Source organism: Coregonus clupeaformis, chromosome 16, assembly GCF_020615455.1.
Source record: "Coregonus clupeaformis isolate EN_2021a chromosome 16, ASM2061545v1, whole genome shotgun sequence".
In the NCBI taxonomy this organism is placed as follows: domain Eukaryota; kingdom Metazoa; phylum Chordata; class Actinopteri; order Salmoniformes; family Salmonidae; genus Coregonus; species Coregonus clupeaformis.
This window is the reverse complement of record NC_059207.1, coordinates 43,365,050-43,378,670: the sequence shown is the minus strand read 5'-3', so window position 1 is coordinate 43,378,670 and position 13,621 is coordinate 43,365,050. Positions and strand designations below refer to the sequence as shown.

General features: G+C 41.7%; 1 protein-coding gene across 1 annotated transcript; it reads right to left on the bottom strand.

Annotated features, from left to right (window-relative positions):
• Nucleotides 1-13,145, bottom strand: mfsd10 (major facilitator superfamily domain containing 10). The gene is made up of 13 exons (XM_041899936.2): nt 13,072-13,145; nt 7,354-7,525; nt 5,320-5,416; nt 4,987-5,090; nt 4,636-4,794; nt 4,222-4,410; nt 3,887-3,995; nt 2,348-2,459; nt 2,099-2,207; nt 1,891-1,981; nt 1,745-1,792; nt 1,541-1,630; nt 1-1,412 (listed from the first exon to the last, which is right to left on the bottom strand). The coding sequence occupies exons 2-13, from the start codon at nt 7,498-7,500 to the stop codon at nt 1,309-1,311; spliced, it is 1,359 nt and encodes a 452-aa protein (XP_041755870.1). The 5' UTR covers nt 7,501-7,525; nt 13,072-13,145; the 3' UTR covers nt 1-1,308.
• Between the last annotated feature and the right edge of the window lie 476 nt (nt 13,146-13,621).

Sequence of the window (13,621 nt, the reverse complement as noted above, 5' to 3'; positions counted from 1 at the left end):
TTTTTCCCTCACTGTATGCAATGTTTACATTATATGCCTGCCCAACAGGTACAGCAGCACCCTCACCTGCACAGTCATCATTAGTTACTACAGCCACAAAGTCATTAACCCTGCCTATTTCTACAATTGCTCTTCTAAAAATGTGATTTAAAACCTAACCTTCAATTACGAGCAAACATTTTTGTTTCATGGATTTTTTAGTAGTGGGAACGAGGATGGTGCATGGTCATGGTGTGGGTAAATAGAGTATATTGCATAAAGGGAAAGGCAATACCACACACACTCAGAGCTTTTTTATTTATATATCTAAATAGTAGGAAATAGATATACAATATATTTTGAATAATCTCAATACTGATACTATATTCAATGGATTTAAAAATACAGTTAAATCATAACATTATTTAAACAGATCATTGATTTACTTTTCTTAAGTAACAAACAAATAGTACCTCAAATATACTCCCATACAGTGTTACTCAACAATATTAAGCATAGTATTATATAAAAAATATTGTCTGATTATATAGAGTTCTATTACAGAAATATTAGCATATGCAAAATAAGTCAGATACATTAAAAGGTGGAGCCTGATAGTATGATCTAGTCCTAAATGTCGTTATTGAATGTATTTTGGATTTCATTGTCTACAAGATACTTTGTCACATTGAGAGAATATTCTTTATTTTTTAAATCTGGATATGACATACTTCCACGGTATAACATCAGAAACCAAAATACAAAGCCAATTTTACATGGCAAGGCTTTGTGTTGCCAGAAGATACCGACCCTACCGTTACGCTTGTTTACACTTTGCTACACAGAGGTCGGAACGCAATCATGGTTACATTTAGACACCGTGGAGCCGGCGCAAAATATGGTCGGAAAACGTACCTCAATGCAGGGATGGGATATGCGACTGTACTCCAAATTTTACCTATATCAACACTGCTCCATCGAGAATATTGAAATACTGCTAGTTTTCCCATAATGGCTGCGGTGGCTACTGCTAGCTAGTATGAGGAGGAAAAGAGTGATTGCGTTCAGACCTCAGTGCAGCTCAGTGTAAACAAGCGTAACGGTAGGGTCAGTATCTTCTGGCAATACTTTTTGGTGAGAGAGAAGAAAATACATACATTTGTCAATGATATGTAGTTATTTTCTCATAGCTTGCATTCCAAGCAAATGTAAACGAATGAAATAAAAATAGAACAAAACAATATCAAAACTGTCTAGCGTATCTCTGAAACAGTCTGTCATGGTAGAACCCTTTGACGCTCCTGTGTTAAGGCTTTTTTAGCACCCTCTTCACTCCTGTTTGAGCCCTCCAACTCTTCTCAGTAAAGCCAAAGGTATGATGAAAGAAGCTGAGCTGATGATGAAGCAGGTCTCTGCTCCAGCAATCCAGTAAACTGCAAAGCAAATAAAATAAATGTTAAGCAGAAATGTAATACAATTCTAGTTATTTACAAATCACAGCCTTTGACATCATACTTCTGCCCTCTTACAAAATGGGACATTATCCAAAGGAGAAAGTCACCTGAGGATGCCACTATGGGCCCCAGTGCTCGAGCCAGGGCTCCTAAACTACGTAGGATTCCCATCACTGTGCCCTTCTGATTGGCCGAACCTAGAAGAGGATTTCAAGTTACACAATGATTCGATTTGAAGGTGGCGCATGTGTGCGTGTATCTAAGAGAGAGCGAGTGCATAATGGTTATGATAGTACAGTTAGAAATCTTACCATGATCTGAAACCAGTGTTGTCAAACAAGGGACAACAATGGCAGCAGCTGTGACAAAGGAGATGATGTTTGAGTAAAGGAAAATTACCTCAGGGATATACTTATTAATTTCATTTAAAATTACTTTTGAAGATATGAAAACTTACCGAATGAGTATAAAATCAAACCTATGTAAACCATCTTCAAATTCCATGCCAGTCCAATGAGAGCAAATGCTGGAATCAGTAATACGATTGCCTAAAATACATTAAGAATACTGACTTTGGCAACATTTTCTATACCAGAGCTAATCTAGACTATTTAAAAGATTTGGTGCTGATTTCTTAGCCATGTAGTAATGAGTAGTAGATTTACCAGACGAACAGTCCTGATGTGATGCCCTGGTTTGATCCTACGGGCATATCCTCCTTGAATCAGTGCCATGGTGATACCCATGAAGAAGAACATCTTTCCCTGCTGCATGCTGCAAAAATAGAAGAATATCGTAGCACAGTTGGAGTTAAGGTAGCCTCTTTTTTGGTTGAACAGATTCAAGCAAGTTGGAGTGTAGGGATTTAAATAGGCTGAGGGTTGAGCGAACCTTCCTTGTCCCTAAACCAATACCTTGTAAACTGGAACCGTTGATGGGTGAGGAAACTCAATGTAAACTCAAGACCAGAGAAGAGGAAGAGATATGTGAAGTAAACGAAGCCCAACACTTTGAGGTTCTGCATTTCTGTTGTCCAAGAGAAAATAGACAGGGACATTTAAAAAAGGCTTTGTGGTACATTTCAACCCAATATTTTGGTTATTATGAAGTACATTCCATAGATTTTCTTGTCCATCTTACTAAGAATAAATCTTGACAAGATATACATTATTACAGACTAGCAGGTCTTTATATTACTGTATATTCATTGATATTTTACAAATATACTGAACAAAAATATAAACACATCATGTAAAGTGTTGTTCCCATGTTTCATGTAAAGTGTTGTTCCCATGTTTCATGAGCTGAAATAAAAGATCCCAGAAATGTTCCATATGCACAAAAAGCTTATTTCTCTCAAAATTGGTGCACAACTTTGTTTACATCCCTGTTAGTGGGCATATATCCTTTGCCAAGATAATCCATCCACCTGATAGGTGTGGCATATCAAGAAGCTGATTAAACAGCATGATCATTACACAGGTGCACATTGTGCTGGGGACAATAAAAGGCCATTCTCAAATGTGCAGTTGTGTCACACAACACAATGCCACAGACGTATCAAGTTGAGGGAGCGTGCAATTGGCATGCTGACTGCAGGAATGTCCACCGGAGAATTGAATGTTAATTTCTCTACCATAAGTCGCCTCCAACGTTGTCTTGGCAGTACATCCAACCGGCCTCACAACTGCAGACCACTTGTAACCACTGCAGTTCGGCGTCGTAACCGAGCGGTTTGCCGACGTCAATGTTGTGAACAGTGTCTCATGGTGTCGTTGGGGTTATGGTATGGGCAGGCATAAGCTACGGACAACGAACACAGTTCCATTTTATCAATGGCAATTTGAATGCACAGCGATACCGTGACGTGTTCCTGAGGCCCATTGTCGTGCCATTCATTCGCCGCTATCACCTCATGTTTCAGCATGATAATGCACTGCCCCATGTTGCAAGAATCTGTACACAGTTCCTGGAAGCTGAAAATGTCCCTGCATACTCACCAGACATGTCACCCATTGAGCATGTTTGGGATGCTCTGGATCGACGTGTACGACAGCGTGTTCCAGTTCCCGCCAACAGCCATTGAAGAGGAGTGGGACAACATTCCACAGGCCACAATCAATAGCCTGATCAACTCTATGCGAAGTAGATGTGTCGCGTTGCATGAGGCAAATGGTGGTCACACCAGATACTGACTGGTTTTCTGATCCACGGCCCTAGCTTTTTTTTTGTTAAGGTATGTGATCAACAGATGCATATCTGTATTTCGTCATGTGAAATCCATAGATTAGGGCCTAATTAATTTATTTCAATTGACTGATTTCCTTATATGAACTGCAACACAGTAAAGTCGTTTAAATTGTTGCATGTTGCGTTTATTTTTGTTCCGTGTATATGGATTGTCATAATTATTTCATACTGTACAAATATCACATTAATCAATATGTACTCACTCTCTTTAGAGGGTGGGTCCTCGGTCCTTGTGAGGGCAGAGAAATGGAACAGAGCCACTGGGTTGAGAAGATCTCCTGATTCCAGGATCCCAGAGGTCACTGAGGAAACCTTGGTTGGAGCAGATACCAGTCTTTGTCATGAATAATAAACAAACTTACTAATATGGATTAAACACTGTGTATAGTATCATTGCAATAAAACATTACTGGGAGAAGATAGTGAGCGGCCAAGGCTTGTACTTTCTATGCAATGAAGCACACTGCCCAACCCCTGTGATGAGTTTTGAGTGTGCCGTTTTCAGTTTCTCCTAAGAGATATACCAATGAAATCTCACCTTGTTCTGCTTTGGTAGGGTCTCTGGCAGCATAACAATGATGAAGAGTAGATCAGCAGCACTGAAGACCAGTGCCAGTACAGCTGGACCATGGTAGAATACCTCCTCCTTACTGGAGTTAATGGCAAAGTAGGCCCCCATCAGTGGGCCTACCGTGAATCCCAACGAGAACGCAATTCCAACCATCATCTAACAACAAAATATGCATTGCCAAATTAAAATAACGCATACAGGGGGCATATAGAAAGACCAACTAGTGTATTACTGCAATACAGAGCAGCATGGTCCGTGGTTTATCATACTCTTAAATTATCAATCTCCCTTCAATTAAGATCTTTCAATCCTGAAATGGCATATACTGTGCTGTATGTCTTTAAACAAAATCTTAGTATGAGCTTGATGCATAGTGCTTACCATTCCCTTGTTTCGTGCCTTGGGGCAAGGAAGATCAGCAATCATGGCAGTGCAGAGGCTCACATTGCCCTTACAAATACCCCCAATCACCCGAGACAAAAGGAACATGCTGAAACTGCGGGAAACTGCCCAGACTGCATAGGAAGACATCATTCCCAACTGGAACACACAAAAAAAAACTTAAAACCAGGCTGGCAAACTGGGCAAATAACACACCGAAATGGACACAGAGTTGCCCAAGATAAGTACTGATATGTGAACCAGTTTCATAGCCATGAAAAGGCAATAGAAATATCTTTAAACTGGCAAGTCACATTTAAATCAACAACATTTCTATATCATTGCACCAACTGTGGTAAGAATGAGCAGCGGTTTTCTGCCGTAATGATCCGATGCAGCTCCAGTTAAAGGGGACGACAGGAACTGCAGCAGAGAGAAGAGTGATCCAATCAGACCTGAGGAATAGAATGTAGAGAGCATAATCCGTGATTATGGTCCTTTCTGGTTGAGCGTTCTGGCAAATTTTAAGTCACAAATTTTTATACACAGACACCACACTATTTCTGGCATTCACAAGACAAGATAGTATTTTGAATGATGCCCTGTGTCTAAATATAGACATGAAAATATCTTGCTCAACTGTAACAACCACATGTAGTTAAATAAAGTGTGTTGTTACTGTACCTCCAAAGAGGACACTGTTGTATTTTGTTTCCATTGGAACTCCGACAGCTTCCCTGAACCAGTCCACAATGCTCTGTAGTGACTGATAGACACTGTCCTGTTAGGGGGAAACGTGAAAATATTTTTTACTAATTCAAAAGACAAAAATGCATGTTTGAAACACAAGTGCAAGATCTGAATCGGATCAATTTCACACACACACGATCAGCTGACAAGTTTGTCATTTTGTTACAGTGTCTCATGGAAAAGTTTAATCACACAAAGCATGCCTTGTCCTCCCTAGAGTGAGGCCCCAAATTCTGTGTACAAAGAAACCCACCAAATGTCTGATTCTGGAGTTGGCATATCACCAAAATGGCAAATTGCATTGATAACCCAACATTATTGCAAATACAGTGCTATGAAAAAGTATTTGCCCCCTTTCTAATTTTCTCTACTTTTGCATATTTGTGATACTGAATGTTATCAGATCTTCAACCAAAACCTAATATTAGATAAAGGGAACATAAGTGAACAAATAACACAACAATTACATATTTATTTCATAAACAAAGTTATGCAACAGCCAATTCCCCTGTGTGAAAAAGTAATTGCCCCCTTACACTCAATAACTGGTTGTGCCACCTTTAGCTGCAATGACTCCAACCAAATGCTTCCTGTAGTTGTTGATCAGTCTCTCACGTTGCTGTGGAGGAATTTTGGCCCACTCTTCCATGCAGAACTGCTTTAACTCAGTGACGTGTGGGTTTTCAAGCATGAACTGCTCGTTTCAAGTCCTGCCACAACATTTAAATTGGGATTAGGTCTGGACTTTGACTAGGCCATTCCAAAACTTCCAATTTGTTGCTTTTTAGCAATTTTCATGTAGACTTGATTGTGTGTTTTGGATCATTTTCTTGCTGCATGACCCAGCTGCGCTTCAGCTTCGGTCGACATGGTTCCAGTAATGCCTGGCGAAAACCAAACTCTGCATTCCACAGTAAGAACATCATACCAAAGGTCAAGCATGGTGGTGGTGGTGTGATGGTTTGGGGATGCTTTGCTGCCTCAGGACCTGGACAACTTGCCTTAATAGAAGGAACCATGAATTCTGCTCTGTATCAGAGAATTCAACAGGAGAATGTCAGACCATCCGTCTGTGAGCTGAAGCGGAAGTGCAGCTGGGTCATGCAGCAAGACAATGATCCAAAACACACAATCAAGTCTACATGAAAATTGCTAAAAAGCAACAAATTGGAAGTTTTGGAATGGCCTAGTCAAAGTCCAGACCTAATCCCAATTGAGAGGTTGTGGCAGGACTTGAAACGAGCAGTTCATGCTTGAAAACCCACACATCACTGAGTTAAAGCAATTCTGCATGGAAGAGTGGGCCAAAATTCCTCCACAGCGATACGAGAGACTGATCAACAACTACAGGAAGCATTTGGTTGGAGTCATTGCAGCTAAAGGTGGTACAACCAGTTATTGAGTGTAAGGGGGAAATTACTTTTTCACACAGGGGAATTGGGTGTTGCATAACTTTGTTTATGAAATAAATATGTAATTGTTGTGTTATTTGTTCACTTATGTTCCCTTTATCTAATATTAGGTTTTGGTTGAAGATCTGATAACATTCAGTATCACAAATATGCAAAAGTAGTGAAAATTAGAAAGGGGGCAAATACTTTTTCATAGCACTGTATATTGCAATACAATGATTGTCTTACACAACATAGTACAATGACAAAGTATTTAACTATTGATGATAATGATGGGGAGGAAAACGATTATGATGATGATCAGTGATTTAGATTTTAAGAGGGGAGCTCACATCTACTACCAACAGACATTGGCCGTGTTCCAGATCATTCAAAACTGTGACATATCATGGGTAAATTGACTGACTGATCTATAAATAATATTGAGTAGTTATTTATGATGCAATGTGATGTGTAGATCAGTCAGTCTCAACTCGCCTTTAAGGTCGGCTGAAATGTTAAACTGTAATAACAAAAAAGGACAGCTCACTGAGCTCAGACAAAATTGAGCACTTACCTCTGTTTGGCCATAGTGGTCCAGTATAGATGGGAGGAGAGGTAGGATCAGGGTGAATCCCAGTAAGTCCAGGAGGAGGGCAAAGAAAACACTCTTGATGACTCTTGAGGAGCCAACTGCCTCTTCAGATCCCCTTTCACTTGACATTCCTCCTTTCTGATTTAACTCCTTACTTAAACAAAAATACAGGACATTTTTTTCTTAGAATTGTATGCATCCCATACAAGGGTGTCAGCACCTAATGAGATGTTAACAGGAAACTTTAAATCAAGTTTTTGAAGAGGAAATGGCACTGAACTATTACTAGGCTAGTGGTCAGTCCGCAAAAAAGGGATATAGTTTGAAATACCCCTACTCGAGGTAGAACAAAACACAACCATGTCTCTTATGTCTACCATTTATGAAACGGATGGTTGTGTAAAAATATTTTACTGCAAAAGTGGTTAAATTGATAGATAGTGACACACCCCTTAAACTAAAAAAGTGCAGAATAATGCCTGGCTGGAGGGAGGATGGGCCGCATTAGCGCATGTAACCCAATATTGCAAGCTCTGATATTGCAAACATTTGAAATTCAAGTAGTTAGTTCAGTTGTCTACACTACATAAACAAACAGCATGAGGATATCTTAATTTATCTTGGAAAGATAGACCCGTAAACACAGAGACACAATAGGCGGAAATATCAAATATTTATATTTATGATGAATGTAAGCTTTACGTTTTGGTATCTGATTAATATACAAAATACATACAGTTACATGTTTTTTGATGTTGTGGCTATTGTAATCTAAAATCAACTCTAAGACACTGAAAACTGTCTTTTATTATTATTATTTTTTTGGGTCAAATGTTCTTCTGTGGATTTTATTTGTTCAGCCCATACTCTTGCTATTACATTACGGGGCCCACCTAGATTTCACTCCAAATCCAATATGGCTTCCAAAATCCAATATGGCTGCCTCAATACCATTAAATGGTGGTTTAATCACCTGTATACATCCTTTAAATGAGACAACTTTCAGATATATGTACTGTTATGACCTGTACTCAAGACAATTTTTTGTGCAATTCAACTATGTTGGGAATCCTATATGCCTACCATAATTACACTATCTCCTTTGTCTGGATAAAGAAAAGGCTGCTTGGCATGGCAACACCAAGTATTCCAAGTCACAAGCCTCTCAGGATCAATGAGGCAACTCGGAGGCTCCAACGAAAGGAAAGATCATCCAACCCAGGACTCTGACACCCATTCCCTAGCTCTACAACTTGCCCCCACTGTGGTATAACTTGTACCTCCAGGATTTGGCTCTTAAGTCACCTCCTTATCATTTAGAAGTGATCTTTGATTCATGGCTAGTCCGATATGGCTGCCTGAATTCAACATGACCTTCTGCTGGCTCACTACATTCATGATGCACATTGGGATGATCTGGTGCACTATTATGCTGTTCAGGTTATGCTAGCACATTGCTTTTTCCAGAAAAGCATGTCCACCATCCTGGCTGTCTGCCCTGGAGTTGCTGTATATGTTGACATTATGGTGTATGGGGAGGATGCAACCACACATGATGACAAGCGCATAAGGCAGGTAGGTGTTCACTACAATGAACCAACACAACTTGACATTAATTGACAAGAAATGCCATCAACTTAGTGGGCATTCACATCATAGGAATTGCAGCTCTCCAATGTCAATGCCATCCTAAATCTCCCAGTCTGCCCTGAGGGGTATACTACGATTTAAGCTAGATTTATTTTACCTTTATTTAAGCAGGGAGTCATGCTTAGACCCGGTCTCTTTCGCAGATGAGCCCTGCATGACCACATCAATAAACAATTACACTATACATACTGTATCTACACTGAACAAAAATATAAAACTAAACATGTAAAGTGTTGGTCCCATGTTTCATTAGCTGAAATAAAAAAATCCCAGAAATGTTCCATATGCACAAAAAGCTTTTCAAATCAAATCAAATCAAATCAAATCAAATTTTATTGGTCACATGCGCCGAATACAACAAGTGCAGACATTACAGTGAAATGCTTACTTACAGCCCTTAACCAACAGTGCGTTTATTTTAAACAAAAAAAGTAAGAATAAAACAACAAAAAAAGTGTTGAGAAAAACAAAGAGCAGAAGTAAAATAAAGTGACAGTAGGGAGGCTATATATACAGGGGGTAACGGTGCAGAGTCAATGTGCGGGGGGCACCGAAGCTAGTTGAGGTAGTTGAGGTAATATGTACATGTGGGTAGAGTTAAAGTGACTATGCATAAATACTTAACAGAGTAGCAGCAGCGTAAAAAGGATGGGGTGGGGGGCAGTGCAAATAGTCCGGGTAGCCATGATTAGCTGTTCAGGAGTCTTATGGCTTGTGGGTAGAAGCTGTTGAGAAGTCTTTTGGACCTAGACTTGGCACTCCGGTACCGCTTGCCGTGCGGTAGCAGAGAGAACAGTCTATGACTAGGGTGGCTGGAGTCTTTGACAATTTTGAGGGCCTTCCTCTGACACCGCCTGGTATAGAGGTCTTGGATGGCAGGGAGCTTTGCCCCAGTGATGTACTGGGCCGTACGCACTACCCTCTGTAGTGCCTTGCGGTCAGAGGCCAAGCAGTTGCCATACCAGGCGGTGATGCAACCAGTCAGGATGCTCTCGATGGTGCAGCTGTAGAATTTTTTGAGGATCTGAGGACCCATGCCAAATCTTTTTAGTCTCCTGAGGGGGAATAGGCTTTGTCGTGCCCTCTTCACGACTGTCTTGGTGTGCTTGGACCATGATAGTTCGTTGGTGATGTGGACACCAAGGAACTTGAAGCTCTCAACCTGTTCCACTACAGCCCCGTCGATGAGAATGGGGGCGTGCTCAGTCCTCTTTTTTTTCCTGTAGTCCACAATCATCTCCTTTGTCTTGGTCACGTTGAGGGGAGAGGTTGTTGTCCTGGCACCACACGGCCAGATCTCTGACCTCCTCCCTATAGGCTGTCTCATCGTTGTCGGTGATCAGGCCTACCACTGTTGTGTCGTCGGCAAACTTAATGATGGTGTTGGAGTCGTGCCTGGCCATGCAGTCATGGGTGAACAGAGAGTACAGGAGGGGACTGAGCACGCACCCCTGAGGGGCCCCCGTGTTGAGGATCAGTGTGGCAGATGTGTTGTTACCTACCCTTACCACCTAGGGGGGCGGCCCGTCAGGAAGTCCAGGATCCAGTTGCAGAGGGAGGTGTTTAGTCCCAGGATCCTTAGCTTAGTGATGAGCTTAGAGGGCACTATGGTGTTGAATGCTGAGCTGTAGTCAATGAATAGCATTCTCACGTAGGTGTTCCTCTTGTCCAGGTGGGAAAGGGCAGTGTGGAGTGCGATAGAGATTGCATCATCTGTGGATCTGTTGGGGCGGTATGCAAATTGGAGTGGGTCTAGGGTTTCTGGGATTATGCTGTTGATGTGAGCCATGACCAGTCTTTCAAAGCACTTCATGGCTACAGACGTCAGTGCCACGGGTCGGTAGTCATTTAGGCAGGTTATCTTAGAGTTCTTGGGCACGGGGACTATGGTGGTCTGCTTGAAACATGTTGGTATTACAGACTCGGTCAGGGACATGTTGAAAATGTCAGTGAAGACACTTGCCAGTTGGTCAGCACATGCTCGGAGTACACGCCCTGGTAATCCGTCTGGCCCAGCGGCCTTGTGAATGTTGACTTGCTTAAAAGTCTTACTCACATCGGCTACGGAGAGCGTGATCACATAGTCGTCCGGAACAGCTGGTGCTCTCATGCATGCTTCAGTGTTGCTTGCCTCGAAGCGAGCATAGAAGTGGTTTAGCTCGTCTGGTAGGCTTGTGTCACTGGGCAGCTCGCGGCTGTGCTTCCCCTTTGTAGTCTGTAATAGTTTTCAAGCCCTGCCACATCCGACGAAGCGTCAGAGCCAGTGTAGTATGATTCAATCTTAGACCTGTATTGACTCTTTGCCTGTTTGATGGTTCGTCGGAGGTCATAGCGGGATTTCTTATAAGCTTCGGGTTAGAGTCCCGTTCCTTGAAAGCGGCAGCTCTACCCTTTAGCTCAGTGCGGATGTTGCCTGTAATCCATGGCTTCTGGTTGGGGTATGTACGTACGGTCACTGTGGGGACGACATCATCGATGCACTTATTGATGAAGCCAGTGACTGATGTGGTGTACTCCTCAATGCTGTCTGAAGAATCCCGGAACATGTTCCAGTCTGTGCTAGCAAAACAGTCCTGTAGCTTGGCATTTCTCTCAAATGTTGTGCACAAATTTGTTTACATCCCTGTTAGTGAGCATTTCTCCTTTGCCAATACAATCCATCCACCTGATAGGTGTGGCATATCAAGAAGCTGATTAAACAGCATGATCATTACGCAGGTGCACCTTGTGCTGGGGAGACATTAAAAGGCCACTCAAAAATGTGCAGTTCTGTCTCACAACGCCACAGATGTCTCAAGTTTTCAGGGTGCATGCAATTGGCATGCTGACTGCAGGAATATCCATCAGAGCTGTTACCAGAGAACTGAATATTCATTTCCCTACCATAAGCTGCCTCCAACATCATTTTAGAGAATTTGGCAGCACGTCCAACTGGCCTCACGTGTAAACACGCCAGCCCAAGACCTCCACATCCGGCTTCTAAACCTGAGGTGGGGTGGGGGTGCTGAGGAGTATTTCTGTCTGTAATAAAGCCATTTTGTGGGGGGAAACTCATTCTGATTGGCTGGGCCTGGCTACCCAGTGGGTGGGCCTATGCCCTCCATGGCCCACTCATGGCTGCACCCCTGCCCAGTCATGTGAAATCCATAGATTAGGGCATTATTTATTTAAATTGACTGATTTCCTTATATGAACTGTAACTCAGTAAAATCTTTGAAATTGTTGCATTCATTTTTTTGTTTAGTACATATACACATACACATTAATTACACAAAACAACAAAAGCAAAACACAACATATCAAATAAACACATTCTTCAGAGATTAAGTTTTTATCAACAATGTCGTGTGTAATTCGGGCTATTCTTTGGGTGCTGAAATCAGTAGTTTTTGATAAAGACGTCGGAGTTCCAGTCTGCCCACACTAGTCATCGCTCAACTCCACCGTAAATCGTGGAGTTGATTTTAATCGGCTAGGGAAAAGCTTGTTTACATCCTTATTCAATCGTCCTCGCAGGACGGTGGACGTGCAAGTCTTTGCTCTCATCACAGAGAATTAGTTAACGACGAAACAAGGAGGTGAGGCAAGACAATGTTCGAGGAAGTAGGAAATAATATCATTCCATTCATGACCGAATACGCTCAAAGCCTGACTACATTTGAAGAGAGCAATTATATGGATATTATTACGTGTGACAAACACATATAACATTAACACATATGGATAAAATGCGTTTTAATAAAGTACATCTTAAAGGTTTCAATGTATCGCAAGTGGAAACAGAGGTGTACAATGCATCCCAAAGTAGTGAGCAAATGAATAGTTATTGAAATCATAGGTGGTTACAGCTCAATAAACTCAACGGTGAAGGAAGTTTCTGATGAACTCGAACGGTTCATCAGAAACTTCCTTCACCATGGAGTTGAGTCGTTACAATGTGATCAGCCATGCATGGAGATTCCCCATACATTTTTCATGTGTATTTTACTTACACTAAATCCAGTGGCATATCACATTTGCTAGGAGCTTGCTTTAGGTTTGTGAACTCACCTGATTCTCGAAGCCTCCAATTGACTGGACCAGGAAGCGGTGTCTTATTTCATTTATCATTTGCGATGACAAGAATGTGACGTATGCGCACAGAAGCAAGCCCTCCACTGATCCAAGCATGGTTCAGTGCTATGCGGAATCCTTGCGACGTCATACCCTACCCTAATCCTTACCATTTTACATTTAAATTTCAATGGGCTAGGGACGTCCCAATGAGCCGGTTAGCACGGACCTCCGCGTATGTACAAACGCCCTGCGCCCAGTTTCCCAAAGGCAGGCATACATTTCGTTAGAAGCATTGAGATCAATGGTTCTAACAACGAACTTGGCCTCAAGATGATTTTGGGAAACCAGCTATAAATACAAACTGTGGCTACTTATATGAGAAAAATAATACGAGTGAATGTGTGAAGAAATGTAGGGTGAAAATGTGAAGTCAATGCAGATTCACAGGAGCTGTTGCCGCTATCCACCATTCCCCATCCATTGTACATATTTACAAAAACTACTGCACTTCTTTCCCTAGTCAAGGATTTTATCACCGCTTTGT